Source organism: Coregonus clupeaformis, chromosome 2 (genome assembly GCF_020615455.1).
Source record: "Coregonus clupeaformis isolate EN_2021a chromosome 2, ASM2061545v1, whole genome shotgun sequence".
Taxonomy (NCBI): domain Eukaryota; kingdom Metazoa; phylum Chordata; class Actinopteri; order Salmoniformes; family Salmonidae; genus Coregonus; species Coregonus clupeaformis.
The window spans coordinates 9,572,518-9,595,215 of NC_059193.1; the positions used below are offsets into that span (position 1 = coordinate 9,572,518).

The 22,698-nt window shown below is 42.6% G+C and overlaps 1 protein-coding gene across 1 annotated transcript in view; it reads right to left on the reverse strand.

The window, feature by feature from the left end:
- The window catches only part of fat1b (FAT atypical cadherin 1b), a 71,900-nt gene that overhangs the window by 44,897 nt on the left and 4,305 nt on the right, over positions 1-22,698 (reverse strand). Inside the window, 12 exon segments of the mRNA XM_045225471.1 lie at positions 1,512-1,745; positions 1,875-2,028; positions 2,541-2,737; positions 2,879-3,226; positions 3,229-4,729; positions 4,731-6,937; positions 7,092-7,302; positions 8,113-8,388; positions 16,640-16,779; positions 18,393-18,603; positions 20,033-20,386; positions 20,519-20,580. Of these exon segments, the coding sequence (XP_045081406.1) occupies positions 1,512-1,745; positions 1,875-2,028; positions 2,541-2,737; positions 2,879-3,226; positions 3,229-4,729; positions 4,731-6,937; positions 7,092-7,302; positions 8,113-8,388; positions 16,640-16,779; positions 18,393-18,603; positions 20,033-20,386; positions 20,519-20,580 (5,895 nt within the window).

Consider the following 22,698-nt stretch of genomic DNA (forward strand, 5'->3'; position numbering starts at 1 on the left):
AAACATCACTGCTCTAGAGGATATCTGCATGGAGGAATGGGCCAAAATACCAGCAACAGTGTGTGAAAACCTTGTGAAGACTTACAGAAAACGTTTCACCTGTGTCATTGCCAACAAAGGGTATATAACAAAGTATTGAGAAACTTTTGTTATTGACCAAATACTTATTTTCCACCATAATTTGCAAATAAATTCATTAAAAATCCTACAATGTGATTTTCTGGATTTTTTCCCCTCATTTTGTTTGTCATAGTTGACGTGTACCTATGATGAAAATTACAGGCCTCTCTCATCTTTTTAAGTGGGAGAACTTGCACAATTGGTGGCTGACTAAATACTTTTTTCCCCCACTGTACTGTATATATATTATTGGTCATGTGTAAGTGTGTTTTCACCTTGGTTAGGGCTGTTGACTGAAGCAAACTACCTAATGTATAGTGGATACCATCTCTTTATACTTGTATTGCCGAGGACAAATGGACAAAAGCACTATCATGAACTTTCTGTATCAATCACTCACTCACTGCATGAAGTCCATATAGAGGAAGTCTTTAATTATGTTGTTGTTGTTTTCCTGTGGGTTGGTTGGTTGGAGAGGAAATATTATTTACACAGCTTGCTGTTGTTTAAGTGGATTTGAGGAATATTTAGGCTTGACTGTTAAGAGGAAAGGACCACTGTCAATAACAGACTATCACGCCCTGGCTCTAGGGACTCTTATGTTGAGCCAGGGTGTGTAGAGTCTATGTTTTGTGTTCATTGTTTCAGTTTCTAGTTCATATGTTTCTATGTTGGCCGGGGTGGTTCTCAATCAGAGGCAACGTGAATCAGCTGTTGCTTGTTGTCTCTGATTGGGAACCATACTTAGGCAGCCGTTTGGTACTTGTGTTTTGTGGGATCTTGTTCCGTGTTGGTTTGTGTATGTACCCAAGGACTTCACGTATCGTTTTGTTGTTTTTGTTTGTGTGGTGAATAATAATAAAAGATGTTCGCATTCAACGCTGCGCATTGGTCCACTCCTTTTGACGATCGTGACACAGACTAAATAACATTATGTCAGTTCATCATCAAAGCAATCTTTTTTCAGTTGAATAATTCCATCAGTCTGCGCTGTGTGTTAATTTGTGTGTGTGTGTGTGTGTGTGTGTCTTGCGTTAATGCCGGGATAAAGCACAGACCTCATTCTCTGTCTTACTTCATAATTGATTGCTTGGCAACAAAGAGCAACCAGTGCTTACAAGTTTATTATGACTTTGGAAACTTCTGCGAGACTAATTTCAAAAGGTATACCACACCAACCATTTCTTTTGAATGTGAATTAGGACTTTTCTCAAGGCTCTTTATTCATTACATCAGCCATCTATTCTAATTGATCCGTAAATCGTAATTATTTGGTGCACATTTATTACATTAGTTATGTCTAATAACAGGATATATCTTATCATAACATGAATACTTTTTGGCACGTTAATGCATTAGATCCTAAAAGGCCTTAATATAAAGCCTCTTACCTGCATCCAGATCAGTGGCCTGTAGCCGTGCCACATACGTATTTATCTCAGTGTTCTCAAAGACAGTGACAGGGTAGGGGTCAGCTGTGAACTCAGGAGTGTTATCATTGACATCTCCCACTGTTATCACCACATTAGCCTGGCAGTAACGCTGTCCTCCATCCTCCGCTTGCACCACCAGACTGTACACATCCCTCTCCTCGCGGTCCAACGGCAACAGGGTTTTCAGCTGGCCTTCAGAGAACACACAGCACAGACAACTACGTCTCTTAGAAGGCTCCACTCTTAGAACATTTACTAGTAACATTTGGTGAACAATTTTCAACAAACATGATGATTATGTGTCTGACTCATATACAGTACCTGTGTCTGATTCAATGCTAAAGTAATCAGCTCCATCTCCAGAGAGAGTGTATGAGATCTGAGCGTTGGATTGGATGTCTGCATCAGTGGCAGAGACTCGCAGGACCAGCCTCCCTTCAGGAGTGTTCTCAGGGACTGTCTGGGCATAGAGAGCCTGTAGAGGAAGTCATGGACGTTATATGAAGTAAACAACTCTGTAAGAAACTCAACAAAATACATTGAAACTTTTGGACTTCGTATTACAAAGAAACTTCACAGGACTTCCTATTACAAAGAAACTTCACAGGACTTCATATTACAAAGAAACTTCACAGGACTTCATATTACAAAGAAACTTCATAGGACTTCATATTACATAGAAACTTCACAGGACTTCATATTACATAGAAACTTCATATTACAAAGAAACTTCACAGGACTTCATATTACATAGAAACTTCACAGGACTTCAAATTACAAAGAAACTTCACAGGACTTCATATTACATAGAAACTTCACAGGACTTCATATTACAAAGAAACTTAATAGGACTTCATATTACAAAGAAACTTCATATTACAAAGAAACTTCATAGGACGTCATATTACTGTAGGCCATTTTGTTTAACAGTACTTTCACTCTGTTACAGTATGTTCTCTAAGTGTCTTTGTACTGCCCAACCCTTACCCTCTCACAGACAGGACTGTTGTCGTTTGCATCGAGGACACTGATCTCCACAGTGGCTGTGGTCACAGACGTTCCGTCGGTAGCAGTGACGTTCAGGAGGTAGCGGTCCCTCTCCTCCCTGTCCAGAGCTCTCCTCACCACCACCCTCCACTCCCCCTGAGAGTGCTCCAGGCCAAACTGAGCCCGTGGATCACCTCCTGGGAGAGGCAAAGGAAATATGACATTCAGGGTAAGAAACAATCTTGCAAAAGTATCCAAAGCTGATGTAAGCAACTGAAACATCCCTGTAAAATTCTGTAATTCAAAGACAATCTGTCCACTCAAGCCAGCCAGAGTACCTGTGATGAAACAGCAGATTGGCTTGTTGAGGTCTTCAGAGTCTCTGTCGGTGGTCCTCAGGACTGCTATGGCCCTGCTAGGAACGGGGATGTCCTCACTGACGCTGGCCCTGAACACCTCCTCCGTGAAGCGCATGGGATTGTCATTCACGTCCACCACTGTCACCTCCACTGTGGCAGTGGCATTCAGCCTCCCGTCATGCCCTCTGTCTGTAGCCAGTACTGCTACTGAGTACCGGTCCTGCTGCTCCCGGTCCAGCTCCTTCAGTGTTGTGACCCACCCTGACTCTCCATCCACAGCAAATATCCCCAGGACCTCTACAGAGTTTTGGTACTGGTCCAGACTTATGTAACCTGGCCGTTCACTCCTGAGTCTAGATCAGTAGCCCTCACCTGAATCACTGAGGTTCCTCTAGGTAGGTTCTCAACAACAAATGATCTGTAAGAGTCCGATTCAAACTGTGGACTGTTATCGTTGACGTCCTGTACCTGAATATGGAGGTGGGCAGTAGTAATCACGTCAATGCCCTCTAGGTCGCCCTGTGCCTGCAGAGTCAGCAGGTACCATTTAGTGTATTCAAAGTCAAGACGTTTGGCTAGTTTGAGCTTCCCTGTGTCTGTGTTGACAACGAAGACTTGGTCTTGGTTGCTTTCAGGGGTGCTGCCTTTAACAAGGTTGTATATCAAAGGCTGCTCACTCTCTTGGATGACATCAATCTCTGAACCTATAGGAAGACCCTCACTGACTGACCATCTCTTCTGTAACTCAACTAGTTTTGGCACTGTCACCTCCTTGGGCAGTAGTCTGATGTATACTGGCACCACAGTTTGTTTAGGTGGATCTCCAGCGTCTTTAGCACTCACATAAAAGGAAAATAGGTCATTTCTATAAGCCGTAAAATTGTCTTTGGCGATTACATCACCATTGAGAGGATGTATGTCAAAACCTCCCACCTCAGATTCTACAGTGTAAGTGATGTCAGCATTGCTGCCTTCGTCTGCGTCCACAGCAGTAACTCTGACTATGATAGTTCCTTCAGCGACATCCCTGGGAATATTGGCTTTGTATTCTGCTGCCCTGAACTGAGGAGCGTTATCGTTAACATCCGTCAGGATCACGTTGACAGTGGTGAAGCCTAGCTTTCCCCCTCCATCTGTAGCCATCAGACTAATAGAGATTAGGCTACTGATTACATTCTCTCTGTCTAAGATTTCCACAGTAAAAATCTCCCCATTTTCATTGATAGTGAATTTATCCTTTGCGACGTCATTGACTATGTAATATGTCACCTTGCCATACACTCCTGTATCTTTATCGGTAGCTGTGACTTGAGTGACCAACGTGCCAACAGGGGAGTTCTCCAACAGCTCTATAACAGAGTCAGTGTGGGAGAAAGAGGGGCTGTGGAGGTTAGAAGTGATCACTGTGACCTGGACGTTACATCCACTACTATAAAGCCCATCAGACACAGACACACTGAGGTTATACAGTGGCTCCATGTTCAGCTTGCGGTGGTTCGATATGACAATCTCTCCACTCCTTCCGTCTATGATGAAGCTGGAGTCCTCATTGCCAGAGAGTAGGGAGTACTCCAGGCGGTCAGTGTCTGACAGGTCAGCATCAGAGGTCCTCACACAGGCTACAAAATGACCCCTTTCGGCCAGCTGGCTGACCATAGCCTTATACAGATGCTGAGTGAAGACTGGTGGGTTGTCATTGATGTCTGTCACTGAGATGATGACTGGGACCTCACTGGACTGGGCAGGGACACCCCCATCCACAGCTCTGACCACCAACCTATGTTGTGGTCCCACCTCATAGTCTAACAGGCCAGATGTCATGATCACCCCCACTGTCTTGGTCAATGGTGAAGTAATCTGAGGAGCCACCCCCCTCCTCCACTAACTGGTAAAACAGCACTTTGTTGTTGCCTGAGTCTGAGTCTATGGCAGACACCTGTAACACTGACGAGTCAATGTCAGCCGACTCAGACACACTAGCCTCATATAACCTCTCTTTGAAAGTCGGTGCATTATCATTGACGTCCTCCAAGATAATGTCAAGGAAAACTTCAGAGTGAGCCCCTGTAAGTGAGTCTGAGGCTCGGATGCTAAGTCTGTATGCTGGGTGGGTCTCGAAGTCCAACGGCTGTACAACATGGAAGACACCAGTGATGAAACTAATGGAGAACTGACCTAAAGGGTCTCCCTCAGAGATGCTATAGACAGTCCTTGGTCCCTCTGAGGCTTTGGCCTGGATCTTCACAATGGAGGTGTCTACTGGAACATCCTCTGGTATAACTATGTCATAGGAGGATTTCTCAAACACAGGCACGGCTTTGCTCACCACCGTCACCGCCACCTCCACTGTCGCTGAGAGAGATGGGTCCCCTCTGTCTTTAGCGATGACGCTGATCGCAAACTTTTTGTCAACGTCTTTTGGGTGAATAGTCCTTTTGAGAGAGATTTCCCCTGAGGGGCTGATCTGAAAATATCCCCAGTCTTCTTTTAGCTGGTATTTCATCTCAGCATTCCTACCAGTGTCTTTATCCACTGTGGTTATCTGCCTGACAACTTGACCCACTGCTGAATCTATCTGCACCAGGGCTGAGTAGGGGAGTCCCATGAATACAGGCTCATTGTCATTTATATCTTCAATGGTCACCACCACAAGAGCATGAGCCACTCCTGAGGATCTCTGTTCCTTTGTCACCTCCACAACGATCTCAAACGTATCCTGTTCCTCTCGATCAAAAGGTATTCCAGTCGTAAACAGCACACCAGAGGTGTGTCCAATCTCAAACCTCCCCTGTGGGTTCAAGATGGTGTAAAACAGAGGTTCGTTTATCCTTTTTCTCACAGTAGTTACCACAGCCAGAGTTTTCCTCTCAGATGAGTTCTCTGGTAGAGAGGCTGTGTACAGGTCCTTGGTGAACACCAGATCTTTGTTCTGGTTCTCTCTTATGTTGACTTTGACCAGGGCAGTCTTGGTGAACCTCCCGTCAGACACTCTGACTGTCAGCTCGTACCCATTTCGCAAGTGGACTGGATCCAAAACAGAAATAACACCTGACGTGGGATCAATCATGAATTTACCTCCAATGTTTCCATCTGAGATAGAGAACAGCAGTTTGGAACCAGCTCCTGAATCCAGATCAGTGGCGTTTATAGAAATCACCTTCAGTCCACTGTAGGTTGGCACTATGACAGACGTCTCAAACACGTCTTGGCTGAATGTTGGGGGGCAGTCATTGACATCAGTGATGTGGATGGTGACACTGGCTATGATCTCGGAGAAAAGGTGTGGCTTTCCACTGTCATGGACCTGCACAGTGAAGTTGAACTCTGACCTCTGCTCATAATCCAGGTCAGTGACAGTGCGAATGGCTCCGGTACTGGAGTCAATGGCAAAGTAACCAAGGGCATACGGCTCTACAATCTGGTAGACCAGCCTGCCATTCAGATCACTGTCAGCATCAGTGGCTTGGATAACTAGAGGAGACTTTCCATTGGTCAGCACCATACTGTTAACAGGGGCGGACTCACTGACAACTCCTCTGAACTCTGTCTGTGTGAGCACTGGACTGTTGTCATTCTCATCTCTGAGGTGAATACGGACTGTAACATAGTTCACCATCTCCGCCATGTTGGTGGCCTGCACGGTCAGTCTGTATGAAGACACACTCTCATAGTCCAACAGCCTCTGAGTGACAACAACACCAGACGTTGGATTGATATCGAAGGCGTTGTTGACATTTCCCTCTCTGATCTGGTAGAGGACAGAAGAGTGACCGCAGGCAGAGACTAGAGTCACTAAGCTCCCTACAGGGGCTGTCTCACTGATAACAGCTGAGATCTCCTCCTCAGGGAACCTGGGCCTGGCGTTATCTGGCACAGTGACAGCTATACGTACTGTTGTCACCGCACTCAGTGGAGGCTCTCCTCTGTCTGACGCCTTTACAGCCAGCTCAAACTGACTCTTGTCGTCACGATCAAGCTCCTTCGCCACTGTAATGGTCCCCAGGACTAGATCGATAGCAAATGAGTTGTCCTCGTTCCCTGTGAAGGGAAAACAGCAAAAGAGAAATTAGTAGCAGCATGGATTGTTATTCTACAGTCTGGTGTACTGTAGTTACTAATTAATAGTCAAAGACTAAAAAGTAATGGTACACAGAGTCATATTTTCAACAGTGTGGTAGGAACAGTACTGTACCTGACTCTATGATGTAGCTAATCTCTGCATTGCTTCCTCTGTCTCGGTCCTGAGCAGTAACTTGAAGTACAGCCGATCCCACAGCGGCTGACTCAAACACCTGGCCTGAGTACTGGGAGCTGGTGAACCAGGGGGTGTTATCATTGGTGTCCTCCACGTTAACTATCACTCTGACCAGGTTACGCTTTACAGGCACATCATCATCACGCACCTGGAAAACACATGGATCACAGTACTCATATAAAATACCATATATCTCACCTGGGTAGGTGCTACACTGTACAAGTTATTCCTACAGGCCTGTTTCTCAACCAAAACATCAACCAAGACATCCACACAGTGACACAGAAAGGCTTGTTTATCAGCTTGATTTGATCTGATTTGAAAGGCTTGTTTATCAGCTTGATTTGATCTGATTTGAAAGGCTTGTTTATCAGCTTGATTTGATCTGATTTGAAAGGCTTGTTTATCAGCTTGATTTGATCTGATTTGAAAGGCTTGTTTATCAGCTTGATCTGATTTGAAAGGCTTGTTTATCAGCTTGATTTGATCTGATTTGAAAGGCGTGTTTATCAGCTTGCTGATTTGAAAGGCTTGTTTATTAGCTTGATCTGATTTGAAAGGATTGTTTATCAGCTTGATCTGATTTGAAAGGCTTGTTTATCAGCTTGATCTGATTTGATAGGCTTGTTTATCAGCTTGATCTGATTTGAAAGGCTTGTTTATCAGCTTGATCTGATTTAAAAGGCTTGTTTATCAGCTTGATTTTGCGTGTTATGAGTGATACATGACTCATTGTGCGTTCCAAATAATAGCACCCTCCTCCCTATATAGTGCACTACTTTTGTGGGCCATGGTCAAAAGTAGTGCACTATAAAGGGAATAGCGTGCCATCTGGGACACAGATACGTTAGATATGTAGTGTTGTCTTACCATGACAGTGAGGGTGTGGCGGTAGATACCTAGTGTTGTCTTACCATGACAGTGAGGGTGTGGCGGTAGATCCCTCATGTTGTCTTACCATGACAGTGAGGATGTGTTTGTGCATGACCTCATGGTCCAGCGGTTCTGTGGTGTAGAGCTGTCCCGTTCCAGGGTCCAGCCTGAACCTCCTCTGGCTGAAGAGATCAGTGCTGCTCAGCAGAGTGAAGGATAGCTTGTTCCTCTGGTCTCTGTCTGTGGCACTGAGCTGCAGGATGCCTGTCTCTGGTACTGTGTCCTCTGGGATGCTGACCTCATACTGGGGCTGAGAGAACTGGGGCCGGTGGTTGTTGGTGTCAATCACTGTGATGAACACCTAGAAAAATGAAGACAGAGGCTGTGTATTTGTTGCACCAATTTTCAACATACTTCAAATTGAAAAGAGGCTGTTTGTTTCAAAATGCATTTAGTTACAACAGTATGCAAATCATGCATTGCTGTGTAAGTATTTGTTGCACCGATTTCCAACATCTTGCAAATTAACTTAACAGTAAGAGAGGGGGTTTCAAAGAGGGGGCTTATCATTGTGGCCCAGGTGGCACAAAATAATCAAAGGTCTGACTGCACGGAGATGCTTGGGAAAAATGGTTACAACGGGGGACCAGAGTGTTTGTGTCTCAGGTGAAGAGGGTGGATCTGATCTCCATCACCTAGGACTTGACATAGATTAAGTAGATTAATCAAATCTCACATTGTTGTCAATTTCTGCTCAATCTTGCATGCTTTCTCAATCAGCTGTAACTGTATGTGCACTCGTAAATCAGGTCCTTTCTTGAGTTGGGCTCTGGGATATAACAACCGTTGAGTAACTGGTTTTATGGTGGATTGTGGAGGAGGGGGGTTGAGTGTGTTGGAGTATGTGAGTATGTGCGTGTGTGTTTGTCCGGCATCTGTTGTGGGGGGGTGGAGATGTTGGGGGGGGTATGGGATGGACCACAGTCATTATTTGCTAGGATAATAATTGCTTGTCAATAAATTAAATGTAATACAATGGCAATCCGGGTTATATGTTAAAATCCTACGCATGAACTGCTGACATTATTACGCATATTAATTGATAATTATGGAAAATAAGATATGCAAGATATTTGAATAGATATATATTTTTAAATAGTTCTATATAGAGGTGATAGCATTGGAAATGCTTTTGGCGGTTAATCTGCTTCTGTTTTGTGCGTGGCACTGTGTGCTGTTTTCGATGGATGGGTCCTGGCCTCTCGGGGCCCTAGGGATCCGGAGGGATGTGGGTGGGATGCCGATCACTGGGATGATGGCTCAACTTGGGATGGGGAGGGGCTTTAGCGGGGGAATTAGTGGAGAACAATTAGTAGCAATTGTCACTGGGATGACAATACTTAGTAGCAATGCAAATATCATGGTACAGCTATATGGACACTCAATCATTACGGTATTTTTTATTGGTAAATTTACAAACATATATAATGATAAATAGACTTCAAACTTGTATCTCATTATGGTGTATGGTGAAATAAGTATAGCCAGTTATAATTGTAATGGCTTAGCTGATAATAACAAAAGAAGAACAATATTTAAATGGCTCAAAGAGAAGGAATATAATATCTATTGTTTACAGGAAACTCATTCAACAATTCTAGATGAAGTTGCGGGAAAAAGGAATGGGGGGGCTAAATATACTTCTCCCATGGGCAAATAAATTCAAAAGGGGTGATGATATTAATTAATAGTATTTTCGATCCGAATGTGCAAATTGTCCAAATAGATACACAAGGAGGATGGATTATTTATTATAATAAACAGATATGGCTCATTAACATTTACGGACCAAATAATGATGATCCACACTTCTTTGACAATATATATAATAAATTATCAACCCTGCAAGCAATTCAAGACAATATTATTATGGTGGGGGATTATAATACTGTTTTAAATAGCTCAATGGACCGTAAAGGAAATCACACCACAAACAATCACCCACATGCTCTTAAGGAAATCGTGAATGTCATGGATACATTAGAACTAGTAGATATATGGAGGCTTAAATGTCCTGATCTAGTGAGATATACAGTGGGGAGAACAAGTATTTGATACACTGCCGATTTTTGCAGGTTTTCCCTACTTACAAAGCATGTAGAGGTCTGTAATTGTTATCATAGGTACACTTCAACTGTGAGAGACGGAATCTTAAACAAAATCAGAAAATCACATTGTATGATTTTAAGTAATTAATTTGCATTTTATTGCATGACATAAGTATTTGATCACCTACCAACCAGTAAGAATTCCAGCTCTCACAGACCTGTTAAGTTTTTCTTTAAGAAGCCCTCCTGTTCTCCACTCATTACCTGTATTAACTGCACCTGTTTGAACTCGTTACCTGTATAAAAGACACCTGTCCACACACTCAATAAAACAGACTCCAACCTCTCCACAATGGCCAAGACCAGAGAGCTGTGTAAGGACATCAGGGATAAAATTGTAGACCTGCACAAGGCTGGGATGGGCTACAGGACAATAGGCAAGCAGCTTGGTGAGAAGGCAACAACTGTTGGCGCAATTATTTGAAAATGGAAGAAGTTCAAGATGACGGTCAATCACCCTCGGTCTGGGGCTCCATGCAAGATCTCACCTCGTGGGGCATCAATGATCATGAAGAAGGTGAGGGATCAGCCCAGAACTACACGGCAGGACCTGGTCAATGACCTGAAGAGAGCTGGGACCACAGTCTCAAAGAAAACCATTAGTAACACACTACGCCGTCATGGATTAAAATGCTGCAGCGCACGCAAGGTCCCCCTGCTCAAGCCAGCGCATGTCCAGGCCCATCTGAAGTTTGCCAATGACCGTCTGGATGATCCAGAGGAGGAATGGGAGAAGGTCATGTGGTCTGATGAGACAAAAATTGAGCTTTTTGGTCTAAACTCCACTCGCCGTGTTTGGAGGAAGAAGAAGGATGAGTACAACCCCAAGAACACCATCCCAACCGTGAAACATGGAGGTGGAAACATCATTCTTTGGGGATGCTTTTCTGCAAAGGGGACAGGACAACTGCACCGTATTGAGGGGAGGATGGATGGGGCCATGTATCGCGAGATCTTGGCCAACAACCTCCTTCCCTCAGTAAGAGCATTGAAGATGGGTCGTGGCTGGGTCTTTCAGCATGACAACGACCCGAAACACACAGCCAGGGCAACTAAGGAGTGGCTCCGTAAGAAGCATCTCAAGGTCCTGGAGTGGCCTAGCCAGTCTCCAGACCTGAACCCAATAGAAAATCTTTGGAGGGAGCTAAAAGTCTGTATTGCCCAGAGAAAGCCCCAAAACCTGAAGGATCTGGAGAAGGTCTGTATGGAGGAGTGGGCCAAAATCCCTGCTGCAGTGTGTGCAAACCTGGTCAAGACCTACAGGAAACGTATGATCTCTGTAATTGCAAACAAAGGTTTCTGTACCAAATATTAAGATCTGCTTTTCTGATGTATCAAATACTTATGTCATGCAATAAAATGCAAATGAATTACTTAAAAATCATACAATGTGATTTTCAATGATAAAAATTACAGACCTCTACATGCTTTGTAAGTAGGAAAACCTGCAAAATCGGCAGTGTATCAAATACTTGTTCTCCCCACTGTACATGGCAGAGACTCAATCAAGCTAGTCGTCTTGACTTCTTTCTTATCTCATTCTCGATGGCACCAAAAGTTAAAAAGGTGTTGATAGGGGACAGAATGCGGTCGGACCATCATATAATTGGCATATACAGTGGGGAGAACAAGTATTTGATACACTGCCGATTTTGCAGGTTTTCCTCCTTCCAAAGCATGTAGAGGTCTGTAATTTTTATCATAGGTACACTTCAACTGTGAGAGACGGAATCTAAAACAAAAATCCAGAAAATCACATTGTATGATTTTTAAGTAATTAATTTGCATTTTATTGCATGACATAAGTATTTGATCACCTACCAACCAGTAAGAATTCCGGCTCTCACAGACCTGTTAGTTTTTCTTTAAGAAGCCCTCCTGTTCTCCACTCATTACCTGTATTAACTGCACCTGTTTGAACTCGTTACCTGTATAAAAGACACCTGTCCACACACTCAATCAAACAGACTCCAACCTCTCCACAATGGCCAAGACCAGAGAGCTGTGTAAGGACATCAGGGATAAAATTGTAGACCTGCACAAGGCTGGGATGGGCTACAGGACAATAGGCAAGCAGCTTGGTGAGAAGGCAACAACTGTTGGCGCAATTATTTGAAAATGGAAGAAGTTCAAGATGACGGTCAATCACCCTCGGTCTGGGGCTCCATGCAAGATCTCACCTCGTGGGGCATCAATGATCATGAAGAAGGTGAGGGATCAGCCCAGAACTACACGGCAGGACCTGGTCAATGACCTGAAGAGAGCTGGGACCACAGTCTCAAAGAAAACCATTAGTAACACACTACGCCGTCATGGATTAAAATGCTGCAGCGCACGCAAGGTCCCCCTGCTCAAGCCAGCGCATGTCCAGGCCCATCTGAAGTTTGCCAATGACCGTCTGGATGATCCAGAGGAGGAATGGGAGAAGGTCATGTGGTCTGATGAGACAAAAATTGAGCTTTTTGGTCTAAACTCCACTCGCCGTGTTTGGAGGAAGAAGAAGGATGAGTACAACCCCAAGAACACCATCCCAACCGTGAAACATGGAGGTGGAAACATCATTCTTTGGGGATGCTTTTCTGCAAAGGGGACAGGACAACTGCACCGTATTGAGGGGAGGATGGATGGGGCCATGTATCGCGAGATCTTGGCCAACAACCTCCTTCCCTCAGTAAGAGCATTGAAGATGGGTCGTGGCTGGGTCTTTCAGCATGACAACGACCCGAAACACACAGCCAGGGCAACTAAGGAGTGGCTCCGTAAGAAGCATCTCAAGGTCCTGGAGTGGCCTAGCCAGTCTCCAGACCTGAACCCAATAGAAAATCTTTGGAGGGAGCTAAAAGTCTGTATTGCCCAGAGAAAGCCCCAAAACCTGAAGGATCTGGAGAAGGTCTGTATGGAGGAGTGGGCCAAAATCCCTGCTGCAGTGTGTGCAAACCTGGTCAAGACCTACAGGAAACGTATGATCTCTGTAATTGCAAACAAAGGTTTCTGTACCAAATATTAAGATCTGCTTTTCTGATGTATCAAATACTTATGTCATGCAATAAAATGCAAATTAATTACTTAAAAATCATACAATGTGATTTTCTGGATTTTTGTTTTAGATTCCGTCTCTCACAGTTGAAGTGTACCTATGATAAAAAATTACAGACCTCTACATGCTTTGGAAGTAGGAAAACCTGCAAAATCGGCAGTGTATCAAATACTTGTTCTCCCCACTGTACATTACTCTTACTGAATTTCCACATGGGCGAGGATATTGGAAATTTAATCAAAGCCTATTGGATGATAATTTATTTTTAACTAGGACAAAGTAATTTATAACTGACTTTTTTCGACATAACATAGGTACAGCAAATCCCCTTATTGTATGGGACACCTTTAAAATGTGCCTTTAGAGGCCATGCAATTCAGTACTCATCTCGAAAACAAAAGCAATTTAGGTCAAAATAGTTTATACTAACAAAGGAAATAGAAAGTCTAACAGAACAGATAGATGGCAATAAAAACTGTAACATAGAGGCTCAGAATAAATTAGAGGAAAAACAAAAAGAAATGGAGAAACTTATTCAAGAAAGATCAAGTGTAATATATTATAAAAAATAAAGCAAACTGGATGGAATATGGGGAAAAATGCACCAAATTATTTTTAAATCTTCAACATAGGAATGCTACCAAAAATAATTTAATGAAACTGGTTACAATTGACGGAGTAACCCATGATTCACCTAATTATGTTTTGAAGGAGGAAGCATATGTTTTCGTTTCAGTCGCCTCCATCTCCTCTAACTGAAGCTAATTGTAGAGATGTTTTTTCTATTGATAATGTAAAATTAACAGCCAAACAGAAATATATGTATATATATATATATATATATATATATATATATATATATATATATATGTATATATATTAAAAAACGTGGGGGATTGGAAGTGATGCAGACAATTACATTGATGGAAGTTACAATCTATCTGCAATATTAAGCTGATCTACCCCCCCACAAAAGAAAAACAGTAAGCTTTAAGGGCGGACATGTTCATTGCTGTCATGCATTACACTTTTGTAGTTAAAATAGTCTTCCCTTGTTTCCTGTGTGGAATCAGCACTAAAAGTGTTCACTTCTAAAATCTTGTTTGAATGTCCAATATTTTGGGACTGTAGCTTTTTTCAACATTAGTGCCATACCCCATAAACCCACATGAGAGGGGAAAGAGATGTGACTCAACGGCATTAAGAGCAGTAACATATGGTAGTGTTTTACTGAGGTAGAAATTGCCCAAAAATAAATGTGCTTTTTAGAGAAAACGCTGCTACAAACAAACAAATGAAGAAAATGATTGGGTGTTTGGCAGATGTCTAGATTGCGATAAAACCGCTTGGGTAAACAATTCTCTAAACCTGGCTCTTTAAAACCATATGAAGGCCACGTGTGTGTCCCAGATGACACCCTCCCTAATGTAGTGCACTACTTTTGACCAGGGCTCTGGTCTGTGTGGGCAGAACTGAAAAAGCGTGTGCAAGCAAAGAGGCCTACAAACCTGTTACACCAGCTCTGTCAGGAGGAATGGGCCAAAATTCACCCAACTTATTGTGGGAAGCTTGTGGAAGGCTACCCGAAACGTTTGACCCAAGTTAAACAATTTAAAGGCAATGCTACCAAATACACTGGGAATGTGATGAAATATATAAAAGCTGCAATAAATCATTCTCTCTACTATTATTCTGACATTTCACATTCTTAAAATAAAGTGGTGATCCTAACTGGCCTAAGACAGGGAATTTTAACTAGGATTAAATGTCAGGAATTGTGAAAAACTGAGTTTAAATGTATTTGGCTAAGGTGTATGTAAACTTCTGACTTCAACTGTATGTGTGTACACACATGCATGCAAAAACACACACAAGCACACACACACACACACACACACACCTCCAAATCCTCCACCAACAACAAGCACACATGGGTGGCCTGAGGATGTTGTGGCTATAGCAACAAGGAGGTATATGTATTTGGTGCAGATCACTCAACACAAACTATACCTAGATAAAATTGCCTTGATCTCAAGGTAATGTGTGCAGAATACGAAATGTTACCCACAACATTATAGCTAGTGTTTCTACTGTTTGATTCCCTAACGTCAGTCATCACCGATGCATTGCATTAACACATTTTACACCAGGGGTAGGCAACTATACTGAACAAAAATATGAACACAACATGTAAAGTGTTGGTCCCAAGTTTCATGAGCTGAAATAAAAGATCCCAGAAATGTTCCATATTCACAAAAAGCTTATTTCTCTCAAATGTTGTGCACAAATTTGTTAACATCCCTGTTAGTGAGCATTTCTCCTTTGACAAAATAATCCATCCACCTGACAGGTGTGGTATATCAAGAAGCTGATTAAACGGCATGATCATTACACAGGTGCACAACACAATGCCACAGATGTCTCAAGTTTTGAGGGAGCTTGCAATTGGCATGCTGACTGCAGGAATGTCCACCAGAGCTGTTGCCAGAGAATTTAATGTTAATTTCTCTAAAAACATAGTTTCAGAGAATTTGGCAGTACGTCCAACCGGCCTCACAACCGCAGACCACAAGTAACCACGCCAGCTCAGGACCTCCACATCCGGCTTCACACGCAGGTTCGTCTTGAGACCAGCTACCCAGACAGCTGATGAAACTGAGGAGTATTTCTGTCTGTAATAACGCCCTTTTGTGGGGAAAAACTAATTCTGATTGGCAGTGCACCGACTTGGCTCCCAAGTGGCTACACCCCTGCCCAGTCATGTGAAATCCATAGATTAGGACCTAATTTATTTATTTCAATTGACTGATTTCCTTATATGAACTGTAACTCAGTAAATACGTTGAAATTGTTGCATGCTGCGTTTATATTTTTGTTCAGTATAGATTCAGCCGTGGGCTGGTTTTTGTCTGAGCAGATGGTTGGGGGGACGCAACATAATTATAATAATTTGTACACTGCAAATTGACCACAACTAAGCCCAAAAATAAGTTGTATTTGAAAATAACAATCATTTCGTACCTTGATTACATTGAGACACGATCACGCCTCTTTTTATATTCGTTGGAATACTTGGGAACAGATTTGATAAATTAAAATAATTTTTTTGCTGAAATCATGGTGATTTGACAGTCTAATTATTTATTTTTTTTACTAAAAACGTTGCCACCCAAATAATCCCTTTACAGGCCGGTTTTGGCCAGCATGCCGACCCCTGCTTTACAATATATCTGAATCATTTAAAATAAGTTGGAAGATGTTCATAAAAATCCAACAGCCAACTCATTTGTCATACGGCAGTGTGACAAGTCAACGGCATTCCCTGGATGCTAGCATGGCACCAATATGGCAGGAGTTATCTGGAAAAAAATCTATTTAGTCCTGTGTTTTTCAGTGTTGTGAATTACCTGGGTACTGATGTAACTGTTTCCATCTGTTGCCTCCACTGTCAGGCTGTAATTTGATTTGGGTTCTGCATGGAGGGGTTTCACTAAAATGACGGTTCCACTGTCCTTGCCCACATCGAAGCGGCTGTCAGCGTTGCCACCTGTTATCAGTGTAATGAGAAGTGACAGTGGATTAAATTAACGTTTCCCTTTCTCTCAACAGGAGACATACAGGGCTTTAGGATGCATTGTCTTCTATGCTTAAGAGAAAACCCATCTAAACCCATATAATCCAATTTAATCTTATTCTATTTGATAACAACACCACAAAAGAGTGGAAAAATGTCAAAACATTTTTCTATGAAATCAGTACAAGTTCGGCATTCTGAGAAAGCATCATACAGCCTAACAAAGAACAGGAGATAGATAACAAGATCTGGGTAATCTCTGCAGCAGATACATTCTGTAGAACACGTCAAGTCGCAAGCCATTTGAGCGATGTGAAACACTTCTTTAGCGTGCATGTCTCCTTGCCAATTAAAGAGAAATCCGCAGAGGGTGAGAGAAAGAGGAGGGTTGGAATGGAGGAGCAAAACAGAAGAGAGAGCAAGTTGTCAGTTGAAGGACAGCTAATTAGTGCAGGAGCAAAGTTAAAGATAAAGAAAAGTGAACAACTTCCTCCAGGGGCTGTTACCTAGCAAGACTTACTTCTAACAGGGGCTGTTATCTAACAAGCCTTACTTTTATCAGGAACTGTTACCTAGAAAGTCTTACTTCCTCCAGGGGCTGTTACCTAGCAAGACTAACTTCTAACAGGGGTTGTTACCTAGCAATACTAACTTCTAACAGGGGCTGTTATCTAGCAAGCCTTACTTCTAACAGGGGCTGTTACCTAGAAAGTCTTACTTCTAACAGGGGCTGTTACCTAGCAAGACTAACTTCTAACAGGGGTTGTTACCTAGCAAGCCTTACTTCTAACAGGGGTTGTTATCTAACAAGCCTTACTTCTAACAGGGGTTGTTACCTAGCAAGCCTTACTTCTAACAGGGGATGTTACCTAGCAAGCCTTACTTCTAACAGGGGCTGTTACCTAGCAAGCCTTACTTCTAACAGGGGATGTTACCTAGCAAGCCTTACTTCTAACAGGGGCTGTTACCTAGCAAGCCTTACTTCTAACAGGGGCTGTTACCTAGCAAGTCTTTAGGAAAGTAAGCCTAAAGACTTCAACACAGCAGCTCAAGTTTTTACAGAATAATAGTGATATCAACAATAGTAACCGACATTCACATTCACACATGTTCTGCATTGGAAAGGTTCCTGTAATTTCAATGCAGACAGGTGAGTCTGGAAAAACAAATGTGTGTTACTGGTTACCTGTGATTTGGAACCAGACAGGTGAGTCTGTAAGCCCTAATGTGTGTTACTGGTTACCTGTGATTTGGAACCAGACAGGTGAGTCTGTAAGCCCTAATGTGTGTTACTGGTTACCTGTGATTTGGAAACCAGACAGGTGAGTCTGTAAGCCCTAATGTGTGTTACTGGTTACCTGTGATTTGGAACCAGACAGGTGAGTCTGTAAGCCCTAATGTGTGTTACTGGTTACCTGTGATTTGGAACCAGACAGGTGAGTCTGTAAGCCCTAATGTGTGTTACTGGTTACCTGTGATTTGGAACCAGACAGGTGAGTCTGTAAGCCCTAATGTGTGTTACTGGTTACCTGTGATTTGGAACCAGACAGGTGAGTCTGTAAATCCTAATGTATGTTACTGGTTACCTGTGATTTGGAACCAGACAGGTGAGTCTCTGGGCTGGGTGGAGATGACCCCCACTATGTGAGCCACTGGGTCAGTCTCCATGACAGAGAAGGTGAGGGAGGTCTCTTCAAACACCAGGGGCTCAGAGGAGGGCTCAGGCCTCATGATCCACTCAATGTGCAGCCGACAGGTAGAGGACCTTTGGGGTCTCCCGTTGTCCACCACTTTAATCTGGGAAAACACACAACATGGGAACGCAGGTGATAATAACTGGGTTATAAACACAAAGACTTAAGGTGTTGCCTTAATATACATGTTATACATTAGTAGCATGTTGAGCAGACTTAATACACATGTTGTACATTAGTAGCATGTTGAGCAGACTTAATACACATGTTGTACATCAGTAGCATGTTGAGCAGACTTAATACACATGTTGTACATCAGTAGCATGTTGAGCAGACTTAATACACATGTTATACATCAGTAACATGTTGAGCAGACTTAATACACATGTTATACATCAGTAACATGTTGAGCAGACTTAATACACATGTTATACATCAGTAGCATGTTGAGCAGACTTAATACACATGTTATACATCAGTAACATGTTGAGCAGACTTAATACACATGTTGTACATCAGTAGCATGTTGAGCAGACTTAATACACATGTTGTACATCAGTAGCATGTTGAGCAGACTTAATACACATGTTATACATCAGTAACATGTTGAGCAGACTTAATACACATGTTATACATCAGTAGCATGTTGAGCAGACTTAATACACATGTTATACATCAGTAGCATGTTGAGCAGACTTAATACACATGTTATACATCAGTAGCATGTTGAGCAGACTTAATACACATGTTATACATCAGTAACATGTTGAGCAGACTTAATACACATGTTATACATCAGTAACATGTTGAGCAGACTTAATACACATGTTGTACATCAGTAGCATGTTGAGCAGACTTAATACACATGTTATACATCAGTAACATGTTGAGCAGACTTAATACACATGTTATACATCAGTAACATGTTGAGCAGACTTAATACACATGTTATACATCAGTAGCATGTTGAGCAGACTTAATACACATGTTATACATCAGTAGCATGTTGAGCAGACTTAATACACATGTTATACATCAGTAACATGTTGAGCAGACTTAATACACATGTTATACATCAGTAACATGTTGAGCAGACTTAATACACATGTTGTACATCAGTAGCATGTTGAGCAGACTTAATACACATGTTATACATCAGTAACATGTTGAGCAGACTTAATACACATGTTATACATCAGTAACATGTTGAGCAGACTTAATACACATGTTATACATCAGTAGCATGTTGAGCAGACTTAATACACATGTTATACATCAGTAGCATGTTGAGCAGACTTAATACACATGTTATACATCAGTAACATGTTGAGCAGACTTAATACACGTTATACATCAGTAGCATGTTGAGCAGACTTACTGCATGTCTTTAACTAGTTCATATTTAAGCACAATGTTTGAAGCAGCAGGCTGGTGTTGAATGGATATATAGATATGATAGATGATTTAATACATCTCATTGTTAAACAGATGTAATACCACAGTAGCTACTGCAACAAGCTGTACAGACTTACTGTAAGGATGTCATTCTGTCCTGCCGAGACGACCTCTCTGGAGAACACATGGCCAGTTTTGGGTTCGATGAAGTACCTCCCCTGCTCGTCTCCCCCCTCGATGCTGTAAGAGACCTCAGCGTTGGGGCCCGTGTCTCTGTCAGAGGCGATCACTCTGTAGATGGGCTCTATCTTAGCAACCCCCCTCCTCTCTGTTGGTCTTTCCCTCTCTGACCTGTCCCTGTCCCTCTCTGGGAGCTGGACCTTATAGATCTTCTCCAGGAACTGTGGGGTGTTGTCATTCTCATCCTGCACCCTCACCACCACCCGGACAGCGGTGGACCTGGCTGGGACGCCTTTGTCTGTTACTGTGATCTGGGTGTGGGGGAGGAGGGGAGGGGTCATGCAAGCATTAGGTGTCACTTTTACAGTATGTTAGATATTCATATTTTGATTAATTGGACATTGATTTCCAATAGGATTACACTACATATAAAAGATTTTCACCTCCAGCGTATGTTCCTCTTGCTGCTCTCTGTCCAGTTTTCTGGAAGTGGTTGTCACCAAACCTGTCAGGACAGACATCAAACACAGACTGTATTAATACAGTCATGATCTACATGTAAGATACTCCTGTGTTCTTGCAAAACTCCCATTTGCATCACTGACAATGTGAGTTAACGTTATTCAAAGCAAATAAACATGGGTATGTTTCAGAGGCATACTGTAGAATGTTTCTGTTTTGTACTCAGTACATGTAGCTCCACCCAGCCCTGAGGAGCTGGAATAGACCATCAGGCATGTTCTACTTTATATATGGTCCTTAAACACTAGGCCATAAACACAGGGTTTTTTTACACAAATTTATGCACATAAACCCAAGGAAATTAACCACTTCCATTACAACCAGTTTGTGCCATCTTCTGAGGAAAGGAAAACGGTTCTGTTTCCCAAGACTTAACGGGATGCTTGTTAGGTTGAATGTGGAGGCTCCTTGCCCATTGAAACCACATAAAAGATGGCTGTTTTGTGTGCTATGTATGATTAGCAGGGGGAAAAAATACATTTTGTAACCCAAGCCTGTTGATAGCATAGCATTATGTTAGTTATTACATTTTAGCAGACGCTCTTATCCAGAGCGACTTATAGTTTGTGAGTGCATACATTTTCATACTGGCCCCCCGTGGGAATCGAACCCACAACCCTGGTGTTGCAAACGCCATGCTCTACCAACTGAGCTACACAGGTTATGGAGGGGGAAAGTCCACAACAACATAGGGCTGGGAAGGTTCTTGATTACTACTTGACTTAACAATGAAGTAATTAAATAATGACATAATGGAAGTAACTCATTCTTCTCAACAGTTATAGTATAAAATAAATAAGCCAAGAGGGAAAATATATTCTAATACTGTAGCTAAGGATAGGCCCCGTGTAGCTCAGTTGGTAGAGCATGGCGTTTGCAATGCCGGGTTGTGGGTTCGATTCCCACGGGGGGCCAGTATGAAAAATGTATGTACTCACTAACTAACTGTAAGTCGCTAAATGACTAAAATGTAAATGTAACAAATGTAACCTATGATAGGTCTACAGACTACAGTAGGACTGTCTGGAAGTTGTTAGAGGAGGTATCCATTTCCTGCTTGGCTGGATCTGTTCTCCACAGGGTCTTTCTTTGAAAAAATGCTGAAATTGTTCTCTTCAGAACAAAAACTTTGGTAGCTAAAACCTGATACTGTTTGCGTCCCAAATAGCACCCTATTACCTACATAGTGCACTCCTTTTGATCAGAGCCCTGGTCAAAAGTAAGTGCACTATATAGGGAATAGGGTGCCATTGGGGACGAATCCACTGGCTGTGTGTGCAGTGGTATGAAATTGATTGATTTACAGTGAAACCCTGTTGGCTGGGGGCACAAGGGCTTTCGCATGGGCAGTAAACCTTGTTGGCTGGGTGCACAAGGGCTTTCTCATGGGCAGTAAACCCTGTTGGCTGGGTGCACAAGGGCTTTCTCATGGGCAGTAAACCCTGTTGGCTGGGTGCACAAGGGCTTTCTCATGGGCAGTAAACCCTGTTGGCTGGGTGCACAAGGGCTTTCTCATGGGCAGTAAACCCTGTTGGCTGGGTGCACAAGGGCTTTCTCATGGGCAGTAAACCCTGTTGTCTGGGTGCACAAGGGCTTTCTCATGGGAACAACAGAAAGTAGTGTAGTGTTAGAAATAAACTAAATGACATGTTGTGGCCATCAAGCTCTAGCCTGGTCCCAGATCTGTATTTGCATTAGCCAAGTCCTCTGACTGTTTCATGACATAACAAGGAGTTGGCTAAACAAGCACATACAGATCTGGGACCAGGCTCACCCAGCTGACACTGACATGAAACACAGAGATATATGCTAGACAGACAGCAACACTGTCTCTACAACGGACTAGCAATGTTAGATTTACTTTACAGGGAGTGCTTGCCATAAAACTTTGCATAACAGGAGCGCTTCCATGAGAAAAGTTCGTACTGAGTGTGATGTCTATGCAAACTGAAAATGTTCATGTTTAAATTAGCCTACTGTGAAGAAATATTCAGGGATGTTGCGCTTGTTATGACATCAAATGGTTTACAGTATAATGAAAAGTACAACACTTTGGCTAAAATCAGTTAAACATGATGACGCAATAGGACAGTCCCACACA